Here is a 19,437-nt window from a genome sequence, read left to right as displayed (position 1 = left end):
TGGTAGCGCCAGAGAGGCGGGAGACTCCGACAGCGCTGGAGAGGAGGAAGGCTCTGGTAGCGCCGGAGAGGCGGGAGACTCCGGCAGCGCTGGAGAGGAGGGAGCCCCTGTAAGGATGGGCCGGAGAGACAGCCTGGTGCGGGGAGCTGCCACCGGAGGGCTGGTGCGTGGAGGTGGTGGCGGATAGACCGGGCCGTGCAGGTGCACTGGAGCTCTTGAGCACAGAGCCTGCCCAACCTTACCCGGTTGAATGGTCCCGGTCGCCCTGCCAGTGCGGCGAGGTGGAATAGCCCGCACTGGGCTATGCAGGCGAACCGGGGACACCGTGCGCAAGGCTGGTGCCATGTAAGCCGGCCCAAGGAGACGCACTGGAGACCAGATGCGTAGAGCCGGCTTCATGGCACTTGGCTCGATGCCCACTCTAGCCCGGCCGATACGCGGAGCTGGAATGTACCGCACCGGGCTGTGCACCCGCACTGGGGACACCGTGCGCTTCACAGCATAACACGGTGCCTGCCCGGTCTCTCTAGCCCCCCGGTAACCACAGGAAGTTGGCTCAGGTCTCCTACCTGGTGTAGCCATACTCCCTGTGAGCCCCCCCCCCAAGAAATTTTGGGGGCTGACTCTCGGGCTTCCATCCGCTCTGCCGTGCTAGTTCCTCATAATGCCGCCTCTCTGCTTTTGCTGCCTCCAGCTCGGCCTTGGGGTGGCAATATTCTCCTGGCTCTGCCCAGGGTCCTTTCCCGTCTAGAATCTCCTCCCAAGTCCATCTCTCCAAATAGTGCAGCCTGTCCCACTGCTGCTGCTCCTGCTGCTGCTGCCTCTGTTGCTTCTCCTGCTGCTGCTTTTTCCGTTGCCCGTTACCACGCCGCTTGGTCCTGTTGTGGTGGGTGATTCTGTAATGGTTTTCTTCATCTGAACGAGAGGCGGACCAAAGCGCAGCGTGGTGGTTATTCATGTTTTAATAAATCACTTCACATAAACAAACTAACAAAAACAAGAAATGTGAAAACGCAAAACAGTCCTATCTGGTGCAAACACAGAGACAGGAACAATCACCCACAAACACACAGTGACACCCAGGCTACCTAAGTATGATTCTCAATCAGAGACAACTAATGACACCTGCCTTTGATTGAGAACCATACTAGGCCGAAACATAGAAATACCAAATCATAGAAAAACAAACATAGACTGCCCACCCAACTCACGCCCTGACCATACTAACTAAATACAAAACAAAGGAAATAAAGGTCAGAACGTGACAATCCATAATAAATACAAATACTTCAATGTCAATATTTTTCAACATCAATATTTTTGTGTATCTTTACTCTCGGATTCTAAAATGCTAATTAGCATCAAAGTAAACGACATGCAAGACTACAAATCCCTGCAAGCTCCTGCATGTCATCTCTAGCCAACACCTTTCACAGAACAGTTCTCTGAATTGTCCATTGAAATACATTTTGACAATTTAATCATTGCTACATTAAGGCCTGATTGGTGGAGTGCTGCAGAGATGGTTGTCCTTCTGGAAGGTTCTCCCATCTCCACAGAGGAAATGTGGAGCTCTGTCAGAGTGAACATCGGGTTCTTGGTCACGATCCTCCCTGACCATGGTCCTTCTCCACCGATTTCTGTTTGGCCGGGCGGCCAGTTCTAAGAAGAGTCTTGGTGGTTCGAAACTTCTTCCATTTAAGAATGAAGGAGGTTACTGTGTTCTGGGGACCTTCAATGCTGCAGACATTTTTATGTACCTTTCCCAGATCTGTGCCTCGACACTATCCTGTCTCAGAGCTCTATGGACAATTCCTTTGACCTCATGGCTTGGTTTTTGCTCTGACATGCACTGTAAATTTTGGGACCTTATATAGACAGGTGTGTGCCTTTCCAACTCATGTCTAATCAATTGAATTTACCACAAGTGGACTCCAATGAAGTTGTAGAAACATCTCAAGGATGATCAATGGAATCAGGATGCATCTGAGCTCAATTTCGAGTCTCATAGCAAAGGGTCTGAATACTTAAATACATTTGCAAAAATGTTTAAAAAATAACTGTTATTGGTTTGTCATTCTGGGGTATTGCGTGTAGATTGATGAGGGGGAAAAATATTTAATTTTAGAATAAGGCTGTAACGTAACAAAATGTGGGAAAGTGAAGTAGTCTGAATACTTAACAAATGCACTGTATACCACTGGCAGAATTTTCTATTGCTGGCAGAGTTTTCAACCATTGGCAGTTTTGTACATGTGATACGTGGTATATAAAAGTCTATTCTTAGGAGAGTACATGGGAGGCACGATACCGTGTGTCTGCAGGAGTCTATCTGGTCAAAACCACTGATACAGGTGCCCCTCCACCCTCTGGTGGGATGGATCATGTCTACAGAGAAACCTAGATTCAAATACTTAGACTTCTGTGTATTGGGAATATGTTGTTAAATTACTTGTTAGATATTACTGCACTGTCAGAGCTAGAAACACAAGCATTTTGCTACACCCGCAACAACATCTGCTAAACACGTGTATGTGACCAAAAAAATGTGATTCGATTTTGATTTGAAATAAACGTCCTATTTATCAAAGGTGCTTTTGGCTGGGGTCAAAATAACTCTGGGGTCAAAATAACTTGAATTTGTTAAAAGTCCATTTGATAGAGAAACACTAAACCGTGATTAAGATTTACTAACAACAAGTTGATTGACAAAGTCATGAAAAAATAAATAGAATTGAATAAACCACATTTTGGCTAAGATAAAAGATATGCCTCTGGGGTCAAATGATCCATGTCAGAAGTATGGTTCACAATGCAAATGTGTAGTGGGTGTAAAGTTTGTTTTAAATTCTCACTCATTAAAAACGAGTCAATCAACACATGCTTCTCTTTGAACGACTTAATATATAACCTTTTATGAAATAAATGAAATAGATACTTTTGGTTCCTCTACTGCGTTGCCCACTCCAGTCAGCAGTGCGTCTTTTAGGTTCAGGCGACGCTGCCAGTGTGACGTATAATCTAGTGGACGGGACGCTCCTTCAACAACAACAGCTAGTCAGACACCTCGGTAGCTTTCTGGCAAACATAGCTACAACATTCACGCTCTTTACACTGTTTTTGGTGTATATTAGTTGCTGTGTATTAAACACACTTCTGTCGTATGTACTTGTTGGCCCATTTAATTATATATTTACGTTGTTTGTCAGCTAGCTGGTTTGCTAAGTTAGCTTAGAACTAGGCTAGTCGCTAATGCTAGCTAGCTAACATCTCCTACCATGAGTTCACTGAGCTACTCTCCTTCTGCTAAAGAAGAGGAGGTCTGCTGGACGGAGAAAGAAGCCCTCGTGAAAGAGGAGGAGGAAGAGAAGGATGTTACAATTCAAAAACAAGTAGAGGGTGAGGTTGTTACCGTGAAAGAAGAAGAGAAAGACGTTTCAGTGAAAGAAGAGGAAGACGCGTTCAGAGTGAAAGAGGAGGAGGATGTTACTGTAAAAGAAGAGGATGATGCAGTTTTAGGAGTGGAGGAGGGGGAGGTGACTGTCACATTGGAGGAAGAGGAGGAGGTTGGAGATCTGTTTAACACCAGTAAGTACCGTCTCTGCAGTCGTTGAACCAATATGCAGTAAAGGGGTTCTACACTTTAATGTTGTTCTGTAGGAGTGGCTGAAGCTACACTGTAAGGTGTAGAACATCAAGAGTGGACCATCAGCAAAACGTTAACAATTGATCAAATGCATCCATTGAAAATGCCTGAAATACTGTAGTTCTCAAGATCTCCCATTAGTTTAGCCCAATATGAAGTCTTAAAGGGGCAATCAGCAGTTGTTACATCCATTTAGGGACTTATACATTAATTAATGATATGCACCCATCTGTTTCTTGAAGAATTCACGTATAAATGCCTCATGAGCTTAGTTCAACTGTCGTAACCCATCAGAACCCAAAATACAAGTTTTTTTTTTTTTTTACTCCAATGTTTGTCAGTAAATATAAACAAACACTGTATATCCTCAAAACATGGTTAAAACTATCATGTTGATATCATGGATGGTTGCATTTCTCCAGCCCCATCCCTCAGCTTTTTACCGAAAAGGGCAGGGAGTTCACTTTATTGTTTCTATTGCTGATTGCTGCCCCCGTTACTCCTCGAGGTCCAAGGACTGTATGTTATTTTCAGAGGAAGACTGGCTCTGGCAGCTAAAATATCCAAATATGTGAAACGATTAAAAATTGCGACACGTTTCTAAAAACATAAATCGCTGTACTTTCATATCACATCATAAGTTCACACAATACTTTCATATCACATCAAAATCATTTCACACAATACTTTAATATCACGTCAAAATCATTTAACACAGGCCATGTTATTATCCCACGCACACTCTCTGTGGTTCATATGAACCCCATTCCTGGGAATTAGATTTGATTACATATCACCCTCGTCTGTTACCACAGAAGGGTTCCATCTGTCCCATTCCCAGCTAGGTTACGGGGCTGTTTGTCACCAGTACCTATGACTGGTTGATAGAGGGAACCTCCATGCTTATTATAGAAAAAGTAATTAGGGGAAAACTATTTAGTCAACTGAAATAAAATAACTGTTTGAAAAATTAAAACTATCTTTGACTCCAAAACTAAAATAGCCTAAAATAATAATCAGCATGAATTGTGTTTTGTTTGAATAATTCATACCTTAACTTTGGGCAAAAATGCAATTGGGTTTTAAATATATTTTTTATGTGGTTTTAAAGCTTCTGAACATGGTGGCTGGTAAATGCTGTCATGGGATGGCAATGTTTCAAATAGACTTAGCTTGTGTATCACTATCACTTGCCATCACCAGAAATACTTTAAGACATGAGGATATTGGAAACTCCTTTCTATTTGTATTAACAGCGTAAAGAAAATAACATTGGGATGAATTACCCTCTGTGAACAAGAAGCACAACATTACAAATGATTTCAGAGATGTGAGATAATTAACTTGTTCTCTGTAATATCGTATAGCTTTGCAATCACGTACTTTCAAGGAAAATAGGCATTTCTCGACTCATCCCCTGACTTTAAAAGGGGATTTTCATGAGAATTAGTTTAGGAACTGCAATTCACAGCATGACAATGTGAACGCGATTGGTCGACCGTCTCTTGGACGGGCATTATATACGCTTTGACATTTTCTGGAATAGTTTTTATTTGAAAACGGTTTTGTTTACTTGCCTGGCTATTGAATTTGGAATGCACTGTACTGTTCATCTCTGAAACTCATTGTGATAATTCCTTTGATACCGCAGTAGCAATACAGGGATATAACATCTACAGAAAAGACAGGAATGTCGTTGGGGGAGGTGTTGCTGTATTCAGTACATTCCGAAAGTTTTCAGACCTCTTGACTTTCCACATTTAGATAATTTATTAGGAACACCTACATTTGAGGAGTTTCTCCCATCCTTCTCTGCAGATCCTCTCTAGCTCTGTCAGGTTGGATGATGAACATCACTGCACAGCTATTTTCAGGTCTCTCCAGAGATGTTAGATCAGGCTCATGTCCGGGCTCTGGCTGGGCCACTTGTCCCGAAGCCACTCCAGTCTGAGGTCCTGAGCGCTCTGGAGCAGGTCTTTCATCAAGGATCTCTCTGCACTTTGCTCCGTTAATATTTCCCTCCATCCTGACTAATCTTCCAGTCCCTGCTGCTGAAAAACATCCCCACAGCATCATGCTGCCACCACCATGCTTCACCGTAGGGATGGTGCCAGGTTTCCTCCAGACGTGACTCTTGGCAGTCAGGTCAAAGAGTTCAATATTGGTTTCATCATGCCAGAGAATCTTGTTTCTCATGGTCTTAGAGTCACTAAGGTACCTTTTGTCAAACTCCAAGCAGGCTGTCATGTGCCTTTTACTGAGGAGTGGCTTCTGTCTGGTCACTCTACCATAAAGGTCTGATTGGTGGAGTGCTGCAGAGATGGTTGTCCTTCTGGAAGGTTCTCCCATCTCCACAGAGGAACTCTGAAGCTCTGTCAGAGGCCCTTCTCCCCAATCGCTCAGTTTGGCCGGGTGACCAGCTCTAGGAAGAGTATTCCATTTAAGAATGACGGAGGCCACTGTGTTCTTGGGGACCTTTAATGCTGCAGAATTTTTTTTGGTACCCTTCCCCAGATCTGTGCCTCGACTCAATCTTGTTTTGGAGCTCTACGGACAGTTCCTTCGACCTCATGGCTTGGTTTTTGCTCTGACATGCACTGTCAACTGTGGGACCATATATAGACAGGTGTGTGTGCTCCAAATCATATCCAATTAATTGAATTTACCACAGGTGGACTCCGAACAAGTTGTAGATACATCTCAAGGATGATTAATGGAAACTGAAAGCAATTTCATATCTCATAGCAACGGGTCTGAATACATATGTAAATAAGGTATTTTTGTTCTTTACCTGTTTTCACCTTGTCATTATGGGCTATTGATGACACCCCTCTGAAACAATATAGACTATCCATCAGAAAAAAACTCTTCCTTAGCCTACTCCTCCCGCTGCTGCTGGCCTTTGTAAATTCTGATGTTATGCTCCTATAGTTTTTGGTAATAGACTACACCAGTTGTCAGCAACCTTTTCTATTTGGTGTGTCAATTTATCTAACCATTTCTACTGATCTGGTGCCAGTTATGATTTTCATATTCACATTTTACTGGAACAGTTCCATTTAATTTCTAATAGTAATAATAATTGTGGTTAATCTTCATTCTATTTAAATGAAAATTATAAATACTTTTTTTTTATTGCCATTGCTAAGTTTTTTAAAATAATCTACATGAAGCTCAAAAATTAACATTGCAGCCTGCAGGTAGAAAATATCCTGATAAAAATCAAATCAAATAAATCACATTTGCTGCACATGGCCTGTCTACAACAAACTTGAAACATTGTATCAACTATCAATTGGGTTTGCCCAAAACTCAAGATGGCCCAGAAGCTTGCTCTCAGTTTCCCCTGCCAGTGAGTTCTCGACCGACACAGCTGTAGGCTATTTGTGAACGGGATAAGAAGTAATCAGGTATTTTGATATTTCCACTGGATCAGCGCATTACGTTTTTCCCTTTCGTGCCAAGTGGTTATCGAAAGGGCGAGAGCTGGAAATATTTCTGAAATACACTGCTCCAAAAAATAAAGGGAACACTAAAATAACACATCCTAGATCTGAATGAATGAAATATTCTTATTAAATACTTTTTTCTTTACATAGTTGAATGTGATGACAACAAAATCACACAAAAATTATCAATGGAAATCAAATTTATCAACCCATGGAGGTCTGGATTTGGAGTCACACTCAAAATTAAAGTGGAAAACCACACTACAGGCTGATCCAACTTTGATGTAATGTCCTTAAAACAAGTCAAAATGAGGCTCAGTAGTGTGTGTGGCCTCCACGTGCCTGTATGACCTCCCTACAACGCCTGGGCATGCTCCTGATGAGGTGGCGGATGGTCTCCTGAGGGATCTCCTCCCAGACCTGCACTAAAGCATCCGCCAACTCCTGGACAGTCTGTGGTGCAACGTGGCGTTGGTGGATGGAGCGAGACATGATGTCCCAGATGTGCTCAATTGGATTCAGGTCTGGGGAACGGGCGGGCCAGTCCATAGCAACAATGCCTTCCTCTTGCAGGAACTGCTGACACACTCCAGCCACATGAGGTCTAGCATTGTCTTGCATTAGGAGGAACCCAGGGCCAACCGCACCAGCATATGGTTTCACAAGGGGTCTGAGGATCTCATCTCGGTACCTAATAGCAATTAGGCTACCTCTGGCGAGCACATGGAGGGCTGTGCGGCCCCCCCAAAGAAATGCCACCCCACAACATGACTGACCCACCGCCAAACCGGTCATGCTGGAGGATGTTGCAGGCAGCAGAACGTTCTCCACGGCGTCTCCAGACTCTGTCAGGTCTGTCACATGTGCTCAGTGTGAACCTGCTTTCATCTGTGAAGAGCACAGGGCGCCAGTGGCAAATTTTCCAATCTTGGTGTTCTCTGGCAAATGCCAAACGTCCTGCACGGTGTTGGGCTGTAAGCACAACCCCCGCCTGTGGACGTCGGGCCCTCATACTACCCTCATGGAGTCTGTTTCTGACCGTTTGAGCAGACACATACCAATTTGTGGCCTGCTGGAGGTCATTTTGCAGGGCTCTGGCAGTGCTCCTCCTGCTCCCCCTTGCACAAAGGCGGAGGTAGCGGTCCTGCTGCTGGGTTGTTGCCCTCCTACGGCCTCCTCCACGTCTCCTGATGTACTGGCCTGTCTCCTGGTAGCGCCTCCATGCTCTGGACACTACGCTGACAGACACAGCAAACCTTCTTGCCACAGCTCGCATTGATGTGCCATGCTGGATGAGCTGCACTACCTGAGCCACTTGTGTAGGTTGTAGACTCCGTCTCATGCTACCACTAGAGTGAAAGCACCGCCAGCATTCAAAAGCGACCAAAACATCAGCCAGGAAGCTTAGGAACTGAGATGTGGTCTGTGGTCACCTCCTGCAGAACCACTCCTTTATTGGGGGTGTCTTGCTAATTCCCTATAATTTCCACCTGTTGTCTATTCCATGTGAAATGTATTGTCAATCAGTGTTGCTTCCTAAGTGGACAGTTTTATTTCACAGAAGTGTGATTGACTTGGAGTTACATTGTGTTGTTTAAGTGTTCCCTTTATTTTTTTGAGCAGTGTACTTTGAGGTACTATTCTCATTTGCAATTAATTTTGATTAGACTTTGTTTACTTGCTGTTTGAGGTGAATAAAAAATAACTTTGAGAAGCTCCACAACTCATTAGTGGTGGTGCGTTAAGACAATCAGAAATACTATCAGACATTAAAAAAGTAAAAAAAGTTTGAAATATCCAATAAATGTCGTTGCACTTCATGATTGTGTCCCACTTGTTGTTGATTCTTCACAAAAAAATATGGTTTTATATCTTTATGTTTGAAGCCTGAAATGTGGCAAAAGGTCGCAAAGTTCAAGGGGGCCGAATACTTTCGCAAGGCACTGTATATATATATATATATATATATATGAGTACAGGGAACATAAGGTTGAATATATTATTATAGACCTGCTAGATCTACTGTCTCGTTTATATTATGACATTTCAGCTAGATCTACTGTCTTTATTATATTACAACAGACCAGCTGTATCTACTGTCTCCATTTCACTTTGGCCATTGTTGTGGGCCTGCCCTCCCCTCAACAGCCTCAAATAGGCTATTTCATTTCACAAATAATATTTTATATTATTAATTTCAAACAACGGCATTAGCATGAGAAGAACTTACCAGTCCAAAACGATGTCCTCTCCGTTCAAAAAATATTTCTCCATTTGGGAATCGCTAAATTAATCGTCCTCGATCAATTTCTCCTAAAATTGTGTGTACATCTGTATATCTAGACTTAGATTTAGCTTTTCCTGACTTAGTCGCCATACTGATTGATATATAAACAGCTGAATATGCGCTTTACCAAAACAATGCTGTGCGCAACATGCGTTGCTCCTTCCGGTATGAATCGTCAATGGCGAATTAACCTCTTTACGCCGGAGTTTACTACATGGGTTGGTCTTCCAACACATGAACATTACATATTGCCGTTTACCTCAGCTCATTGGCTATCTACCCAGCTAGATTTCAAGACGATCAGTGGTCATTCGGTTAAAATACAGTCAATCAACGAAACAGCGGGCAAATCATTGGTGCACAATGATGTCATTACTTGTTGTCTTCAAATTGGTTTCTTTCAGTCAATACGTCCCGCGAAATGACCCATCAGGTTTGGTTGTGTTACAAACAACAGCGTTACAAACAAACCAGTGGATTGCAATGAAACCAAACATGACTGGAAAAGTCACGTTTTGTGTGTGGATTTACCTCGAATGTGTCGTCGAAAATGGAATGAGACGGAATTCATGACACAAGCGTTTCACAAAATGTTTCGTGTTAGGCTATAAAAAATTATTTTATCAAACAAAAGACCATTCATTGTTTAACAATGAGCATTGGGATTGCAAACAGAGGAAGATCGTCAAAGGTAAACAATTTATTTTATAGTTGTTTTTTATTAGGCTCTATCCTCAGCTAATTCGCAGTAAATCATTTTTTAAATCTGACAATGCAGTTGGATTAGCAAGATCCTAGGCTTTCGAAACATGTGAGACACTTGTATTTTCATGAATGTTTAATATGACTATTTATGTAGCGATCACCGTATGTTGTCGAATTTCATCCCGCTACCGGGTTCCGTGCGGAGAGAGGTTTACACCCCGGCCGTCCTACAATCCAAGCTAGATGCCCTCAATCTCACACAGATTATCAAGGAACCCATCAGGTACAACCCTAAATCCGTAAACATTTACAGCACCCTTATAGATATTATCCTGACTAACTTGCCCTCCAAATACACCTCTGCTGTTTTCAATCAGGATCTCAGCAATCACTGCCTCATTGCCTGCATCTGTTATGGGTTCGCAGTCAAACGACCACCCCTCATCACTGTCAAACGCTCCATAAAACACTTCTGCGAGCAGGCCTTTTTAATCAACCTGGCCCGGGTATCCTGGAAGGATATTGACCTCATCCCATCAGTCGAGGATACCTGGTTGTTCTTTAAATGTCATTTCCTCACCATCTTAAATAATAAGCATGTCCCTTTCAAAGAACAAAGAAAATATATTGTCCTTGGTTCACTCCAGATCTGACTGCCCTCGACCAGCACAAAAACATCCTGTGGCATACTGCACTAGCATCGAATAGTCCCCGCGATATGCAATTTTTCAGAGAAGTCAGGAACCAATACACACAGTCAGTTAGGAAAGCAAAGGCTAGCTTTTTCAAACAGAAATTTGCATCCTGTAGCTCAAACTCCAAAACGTTTTGGGACACTGTAAAGTCCATGGTGAATAAAAGCACCTTTTTCAAACAGAAATTTGCATCCTGTAGCTCAAACTCCAAAACGTTTTGGGACACTGTAAAGTCCATGGTGAATAAAAGCACCTCCTCCCAGCTGTGCACTGCACTGAGGCTTGGAAACACTGTAAATCCACAATAATTGAGAATGTCAATAAGCTTTTCTCTACAGCTGGCCATGCTTTCTTCCTGGCTACCCCAACCCTGGCCAACAGCTCTGCACCACCTGCAGCTACTTGCCCAAGCCTCCCCGGCTTCTCCTTCACACAAATCCAGATAGCTGATGTTCTGAGAGAGCTGTAAAACCTGGACCTGTACAAATCAGCTGGGCTAGACAATCTGGACCCTCTCTTTCTAAAAATATCCGCCGCCATTGTTGCAACCCCTATTACTAGTCTGTTCAACCTCTCTTTTGTGTCGTCTGAGATTCCTAAAGATTGGAAAGCTTCCGTGGTCATCCCCCTCTTCAAAGGGGTGACACTCTAGACCCAAACTGTTAAAGACCTATATCCATCCTGTCCTGCCTTTCTAAAGTCTTCGAAAGCCAAGTAAACCTCTCTTGTGTATGTGGGATGCTAGCGTCCCACCTGGCCAACAGCCGGTGAAATTGCAGGGCGCCAAATTCAAAACAACAAAAATCCCATAATTAAAATTCCTCAAACATATTAGTATTATACACCATTTTAAAGATAAACTTCTTGCTAATCCAACCACTGTGTCCGATTTAAAAAAGGCCTTAAGGCGATAGCACACCATTGTTAGGTCAGCGCCTTGTCACCTTGTCAACAGCCATTTTCCATCCAAGGAGAGGGCTCACAATAGTCAGAAATAGCGATTAAATTAATCATTAACATTTGAGGATCTTCATCAGATGGCACTCCCAGGACTTCATGTTACACAATAAATGTTAGTTTTGTTTAATAAAGTCCCTCTTTATGTCCAAAAACCTCAGTTGAAAATGGCGCGTTATGTTCAGTATTCCAAAGGCACAACGCGCGCTCTCAAATCCAGACGAAAAGTCAAAAAAGTTCCATTACAGTTCGTAGAAACATGTCAAACGATGTTTACAATTAATCCTTAGTCTTTTTATCAGAAATCTTCAATAATCTTCCAACCGGACAATACCGTTTTCATTACAGAGGAAAAATAACTACCGTCGCGCTTCACGGCCATGCGTGTTACCCAACTATTTCCTTCCAGCCAGCCATTTGCTTTGAGAGCTCTTATTTTCTCATTTTTCACAATAGAAGCCTCAAACAACTTTCTAAAGACTGTTGACATCTATCTACTGGAAGCCTTGAGAAGTGCAATCTGACCCCACAGACACAGCATATTGAATAGGCAATCACTTAAAAAACTACAAACCTCAGATTTCACACTTCCTGATTGGATTTCTCTCAGATTTTCGCCTGCTATATGAGTTCTGTTATACTCACAGACATTATTTTAACAGTTTTGGAAACGTTAGAGTGTTTTATATGCATATCCTAGATTCTGGGCCTGAGTAACAGGGAGTTTACTATGGGCACGCTTTTCATCCGGATGTCAAAATACTGCCCCCTACCCTAGTGAAGTTAATAAACAGATAAGTGACCATTTCAAATCCTATCGTACCTTCTCCCCTGTGCAATCCGGTTTTCGAGCTGGTCATGGGCGCACCTCAGCCACACTCAAGGTACTAAACAATATCATCACCGCCATCGATAAAAGACAGTACTGTGCAGCCGTCTTCATCGACCTGGCCTGTTGTCCGGACCTCTGGCATTCTCTATGGGGTACCACAGGGTTCAATTCTCGGGCCGACTCTTATCTCTGTATATATCAACGATGTCGCTCTTGCTGCGGGTGATTCCTTAATCCACCTCTACGCAGACGACATCATTCTGTATACATCTGGCCCTTCTTTGGACACTGTGTTAACCTCTCTGGGGTAGTTGGGACGCAAGCGTCCCACATGGCCAACATCCAGTGAAATTGCAGAGCGCGAAAGATACAAGTGTTATACATAGGCCGTGTCAGATTTCAAAAAGGATCTCTGGCGAAAGCATACCATGCGATTTTCTGAGTACAGCGCTCCGCTAGCAAAACATTACATACAGTTACCAGCCAAGTGGATGAGTCAACAAAAGTCAGAAATAGCGATGAAATTAATCACTTACCTTTAATGATCTTCATATGGTTGCACTCACAGGACTCCCAGTTACACAATAAATGTTTTGTTTTGTTCGATAAAGTTCCTCTTTGTCCAAAAACCTCCATTTGGTTTGCGCGTTTTGTTCAGTTATCAACTAGCTCCAGGGCGCACACAGTCAGATGAAAAGTCCAAATAATATAGGTAAAGTTCTTAGAAACATGTCAAACAATGTCTATAATCAATCCTTTTTTGCATAAATATGCAATAATATTTCAACCTGACAATAGCGTTGTCAATAGAAAGGAAAAATAACACACGGCGTGCTCTCGGCCACGCGCAATAAACAACTTTGGGCCATCAGATAGACCACTTAATCTGAGTGGTCTTATTCTCTCATGTTTCACAATACAAGCCTGAAACAATTTCTAAAGACTGTTGACATCTTGTGGAAGCCATAGGAAGTGCAATCTGACCCCACAGCCATCGGATACTGTGTAGACATTCAATTGAAAACTACAAACTTCAGAAATCCCACTTCCTGGATGGATTTTTCTCAGGTTTTCGTCTGCCATATGAGTTCTGTTATACTCACATAAATTATTTTAGAGTGTTTTCTATCCAAATCTACCAATTATATGCATATCCTAGCTTCTGGGCCTGAGTAACAGGCAGTTTACTCTGGGCACGCTTTTAATCCGGATGTCAAAATACTGCCCCCTACCATAGAGAGGTTAACAAACCTCCAAACGAGCTTCAATGCCATATAACACTCCTTCTTTGGCCTCCAACTGCTCTTAACCTCTCTTGTGCACGTGGGACGCTAGCATCCCATCTGGCCAACATCCGGTGAAATTGCAGAGCGCGAAATTCAAAAAATACTAAATTCAAATATTTAACATTCTTGAAAATATGTGTTATACATCAAAATAAAGCTTAACTGCTTGCTAATCCAGCCGCTGTGTCAGATTTCAAAAAGGCTTTACGGCAAAAGCACACCATGCGATGATCTGAGGACAGTGCCCGCATACAAAACACATGAAAATAATTTTTCAGCCAGGCAGGTGCAACACAAACGTCAGAAATAGCAATAAAATGAATCACTTACCTTTGATGATCTTCATCTGGTGGCACTCACAAGAGTCCCTGTTACACAAGAAATGTTTGTTTTGTTCGATAAAGTTCCTCTTTATATCCAAAAAACAAATTTTGGTTGGGTGCGTTATGTTCAGTAATCAAAAAAATGCACTCAACAAAACATAAATACTCATGATATAAATTCAGAAAACATACATGTGTTATACATAGGCTTAAAGATAAACTTATTCTTAATGCAACCGCTGTGTCAGATTTCAAAAAGGCTTCACAGCGAAAGCGATGATCTGAGGATAGCGCTCAGCTACCAAAACATTAAATACAGTTAGCAGCCAGGTGGATTCGTCACAAAAGTCAGAAATAACAATAAAATTAATTCCTTACCTTTGATGATCTTCATATAGTGTCACTGAAAAGACTCCTAGTTGCACAATAAATGTTTGTTTTGTTCGATAAAGTCCCTCTTTATATCCAGAAACATCCATTTTCTCAGCTCGTTTTGTTCAGAAATTCATTGTCTCAAAGTGCGACCACAAGACTCTGACGAAAAATCCAAAAACCATCATTAAGGTTCAGAGAAACATGTCAAACGATGTTTATATTCAATCCTCAGCATGTTTTTGTCATAAATATTCAATAATATTTCAACCGGACAATTTCTCCGTCATTAGAAAATGAAAAACAAAAAGTACACTGTCGGCCACGCTCATTGAACAGGTCTGGTAATTTTCCAATATCCACTGACTTATAGTGGTGTATCTCTCACATTTTTCAGAATAGAAGCCTGAAACAATGCCTAAAGCCTGGCCACGTGTACTGGAGTTTTTCCCCCATTCACATTCAGAATACATTGTGAAAAACTAAAATCTTGCTCACCATTTTTGCTCCAGGAAGATATACTTCATCCATAACTATCGGTTTTCTCATTAGAAGAGAGGAGTTTCTGCAACCAAATTGCCCTCCTGCTTCAATTTTAGCAAACACATAAATAAAGAGAGACCAAAAGTTGTCTGGCACACTACTTAGGGTTTCAACAACATGAATAACTCATTTCTAGCCTACAATCATCGATGTTACTACTAATGTGAAAACAAGACAAAATATGACTTGTTGCTCATTTTAAGACAATTCTCAAATAATTTTAACATTCATTACAGACGTCATTTGTTGTACAACATCATGGCTACGCTGTTGGCATCACCTTTTACAGTGGATTACCGTTGTTGTGGGCCTTTAATCATCTCTCTGACTTTGTTGTTCACACAGGAGAGATACGTGACTATCGTGGATCCTCTGGGGAGCCTCAACAACCTCATGATGCTGAAGAGGCAGAGAAGAGTCACTCCAGGTCAGAACACCTCAAGAAACACCTGCAGAGATCTACAGGGAAGAGAACTCACTGCTGCTGTGACTGTGGGAAGAGATTCACCTCGTCAGGCATTAAAATTCATCAGAGAACACACACAGGAGAGAAGTCTTTTAGCTGTGGTCAATGTGGGAAGAGTTTTGGCCAATCTTGCCATCTGACAAGACACCAGAGAACACACACAGGAGAGAAATCTCATGGCTGTGGTCAATGTGGGAAGAGTTTTGGCCAATCTTGCCATCTGACAAGACACCAGAGAACACACACAGGAGAGAAACCTCATATCTGTGTTCAATGTGGGAAGAGTTTTGGTAGATCTGGAGAGCTGACAGTGCACCAGAGAACTCACACAGGAGAGAAATTGTATAGCTGTGGTCAATGTGGGAAGAGTTTTGCTGCATCTAGCACTCTGACTCAACACCAGAGAACACACACAGGAGAGAAACCTTATAGATGTGGGCAATGTGGGAAGAGTTTTGGTCAATCTTGCCATCTGATGCAACACCAGAGAATACACACAGGCAAGAAATCGTATAGTTGTGATCAATGTGGGAAGAGTTTTGGTCGACCTGGAGAGCTGACAGTGCACCAGAGAACTCACACAGGAGAGAAACCTTATAGCTGTGATCAATGTGGAAAGAGATGTACTACATCTGGCTCTCTGACTCTACACCAGAGAACTCACACTGGAGAGAAACCTTATAGCTGTGATCAATGTGGGAAGAGTTTTACAACATCTGGCAATCTGACTCTACACCAGAGAACACATACAGGAGAGAAACCTTATAGCTGTGGTCAATGTGGGAAGAGTTTTTTTGGATCTGGAGAGCTGACAGTGCACCAGAGAATACACACAGGAGAGAAACCTTATAGCTGTGATCAATGTGGGAAGAGTTTTGGCCGATCTGGCCATCTGGTATCACACCAGAGAACACACACAGGAGAGAGAACTTACAGCTGTGATCAATGTGGGAAGAGATTTGATCACTCTGGAGAGCTGACAGTGCACCAGAGAACACACACAGGAGAGAAAGCTTATAGCTGTGATCAGTGTGACAAGAGATACTCTGATAAAAGATCTCTGATCAAACATCAGAAAATACATGAAGGAGTTGTATCATGATAGTTATTTCGTGATATCAACGAAATGTCACAATGTAGAATGTTTTTAACATTGTAGAACCCTAAACGTTTGTCCCCTGTTCAATTGATTTCAGCATGATATGGATATTAGCCTTGGGAAAAATCCAGGCTCTGAGTTGAAATGCTATTTATGTGATTTAACAAAAAAGGAGTTGTGTTACACTTACCATGTTGGTGAACCACTTGAATCAAAATGCAACACTTCAAAATGTAGCTAGCTGTTTTCTACAAATTGTCCTCTAACCAGGGATGTACACATTCCCAGATTCCGTGTGGTTTTTGAGCTGTTAGTTTTAACAGGACGTGCAACCTCATCTCCCTCTCGCACTAATGATTTTAGCATTATATAGATGAGTGATGACAAATAAGTGTTGCGTTCCTTTGTTGAGTGACCCCTACATTTAAATGCATCACTCCCAAATGTAGCTGACTGTCTTCTGCAGGTTGTCCCCTAACCAGTGAGGTAAAATATGTCTCCCATTTCCATGTCTTTTTTTAGTTGTGTTCTTTTCAACAGCACGTACAACCTGATTTTCCCCTCCAATCAATATCAGTGATTTATTGCTACTTGTCAAAACAACAGCGTTTTTGGTGCTTGTGTCCATGGTGAGGACAACTTGGTTTCTGATGTTCTGAAGGTTGGGCAGTCAAAAAGTTTTGTGTTTAGCCAGTGAGTTGACATGGATCTTATTTTGGCTGCACGTTTTTCCGTTTTGGAGATGAGGACGAGAGTTCTAGAAGCTAGTGGGGAATTGTTTTTTTTTCTTTCTGGTTTTTAATTGTTGACAGCCAGTAGTCACCATGTTATTTTCATGAAGCATTGTAGTTGATTATAATGTGAAATAAAAGTTGTTTTCTGTTGGTGGTAAGCATTCTCTTAATCTCTTAAGGTGTTAGTCTTTGGTTTTTCCATTTATATTTTGAGGTTTGGATTTTAGCATGTATAGCTCGTTAGCACGTAGGGCGCACTGATTGGTGTCCCCTTGTTAGTCAGTATGTGTTACACCTGTGCTGGCTTGTCCATCTCGTTGCTGGGAAGTTGTTTTACCTGTGCTCGCCCAGGTGCTATTTAAGAGTGTCTGGCCCAGTGCTCCAGTTGTCTTGATAGATGTGGAGAATCAACAACTTTAGTTGCGCTATCGTTTTGGTTTACTTCCTGTCTTTAAGTTTGGGGTGGGTTTTTCTTTTGTTTTCCCTCTTCTTGGGCAGATTTAGTGGGTCTCATGGTGTGTGTCTTTTAGGTCCCATTTGTTGATTACTAGTCAACTGTCAGTGGACACTGAGGGCAAAATTTCAAGATTATGTTATAATACTTTTATTGCATCAAATGGTTGTTTTATGCAACAGAATAGAGGTTTCTTAGAACTATTGTGTCTGTGTGTTCTACTGAGGATGGGCCTCTGGGAGATAACACAGGAGATTTACAATGTCTTTTGGGTGATAAAACCTAAAGAGACCGCATTCCAGAGCATGAGTTAATGTTTCTGTATTATATGGTACCAGGGAGAGATGACCCCTATCGTGGCTCTCAACGAATCATCTGGGGTGATTTGTCGACCAGCCATCATTATCGTAGAGACTCAATTGATTCACTTTATATGTGTGCGTTGTATTGACCTGCTCCCTTATTAATAAGTGAATAAAGATTTTGTTTCAGAATAACTCTGACTTGTGTGATAAGTTTGTCTCTCCTCAATTGATATTAAAGAAATTAACCACATTTGGCGATGGGGATGTTATTCTTCATTCACTTGGTGACCGCTCCTGACGACCTGGGTAAATCGTGCACGAGGGATCCCTCAAACATGGGATCTCAGGGAGACCACACTTTGGGAACTGAGCAGATGGACCCACCTTTGATCTGAGAGGCAGCGAGCCGAGTGGATACCACATCTCAAACGTAGTTTAAAAAAAAAAAAAATACGTGAGCGAAACACGTAAAGTGGAGTTCTTAGAAAAGCCTCGTAGGCTCTGAGTGTGTATTCCTGTGTGAGGGGGGCACCTTGGAGGTGTAAACAGGTTCCAACCAGGAGGCTCTGAGGCTGAGTCAGCTATCTGTGTGAACTGGATGAAAACTAGAATCTGTGTTTACTAGTTAAGACCATTTATGATATAGTATAAGATAGTAAGGTGCACCTGTAATTGTTTTAAACCTGTACCCCATTTTTTCTTCCCAGTATGAAAGGAGTTGCTAGATTTATTGATTAAACCTTTTTCCATTAAGTTAGAGTGAACCAAGGTGGCTGACTTGCTGTTGAAGAAGCATCCCGTCACAGTGGCAGAATCACATGAAAGACGCATATCGCCATCTGCTGACTGGAGTTGGTATCGCAGTTGAGAAAATACTTGCAGATTAAAAGCTAAAAAGCGACTGCCCCTAAAAACTCCCTTTGAAAACAGGTGATGTGGCATCAGAAACATTTATTATCGTGTAAAAATGTACTACAAAGTGTAGCTAAACAGAATAACTTTGGTCATACCCACTCAGCACGTAACGTCCAAGGAGGTCGAATTATGGGCGATATCATGCGTTGTCTGTCTGTTGTGGCCGCTATTTCGCCCCAAAAAAGTAATCCCAAATTGGGCTGTGTATAACTATGTAAATGTCTCTCAAACAAGGTGACTTTCATCAATATACACTCTAAAGAGTAAAGGTTCCTGGAGTATCCTAAAAGTTATTTTAAGAACCTTTTGTGGGAACCCCTATAAGTTCTTTGAATAACCCCTTATAATGGTTCCTCAAATAACCTTTTG

The 19,437-nt window shown here is 42.1% G+C and overlaps 1 protein-coding gene across 2 annotated transcripts; it reads left to right on the top strand.

The window, feature by feature from the left end:
* The first annotated feature begins 3,278 nt into the window (after nt 1-3,278).
* LOC139424750 (zinc finger protein ZFP2-like) lies at nt 3,279-18,345 on the top strand. 2 transcript variants are annotated; one of them, XM_071176867.1, is made up of 3 exons: nt 3,279-3,588; nt 15,441-15,606; nt 15,856-18,028. In XM_071176867.1, exons 1-3 carry the CDS (start codon nt 3,279-3,281, stop codon nt 16,661-16,663), a joined length of 1,284 nt encoding a protein of 427 aa, XP_071032968.1. In that variant the 3' UTR covers nt 16,664-18,028. The 2 variants fall into 2 exon arrangements, with proteins under 2 accessions (XP_071032968.1, XP_071032967.1); XM_071176866.1 differs by having other exon boundaries at nt 15,441-18,345.
* Nucleotides 18,346-19,437: the final 1,092 nt, after the last annotated feature.

Source organism: Oncorhynchus clarkii, chromosome 13 (genome assembly GCF_045791955.1).
Source record: "Oncorhynchus clarkii lewisi isolate Uvic-CL-2024 chromosome 13, UVic_Ocla_1.0, whole genome shotgun sequence".
Taxonomy (NCBI): domain Eukaryota; kingdom Metazoa; phylum Chordata; class Actinopteri; order Salmoniformes; family Salmonidae; genus Oncorhynchus; species Oncorhynchus clarkii.
The sequence above is the reverse complement of the archived record's forward strand: the minus strand, read 5'-3'. Positions and strand labels throughout refer to the sequence as shown.

What these genes read in the sequence shown, in the direction of transcription:
- LOC139424750 (XM_071176866.1), top strand. Translation starts at nt 3,279, where the DNA reads ATGAGTTCACTGAGCTACTCTCCTTCTGCTAAAGAAGAGGAGGTCTGC. An exon ending in TGGAGATCTGTTTAACACCA is followed by an intron (nt 3,589 to 15,440) that starts GTAAGTACCGTC and finishes TTGTTCACACAG; the next exon opens with GAGAGATACGTGACTATCGT.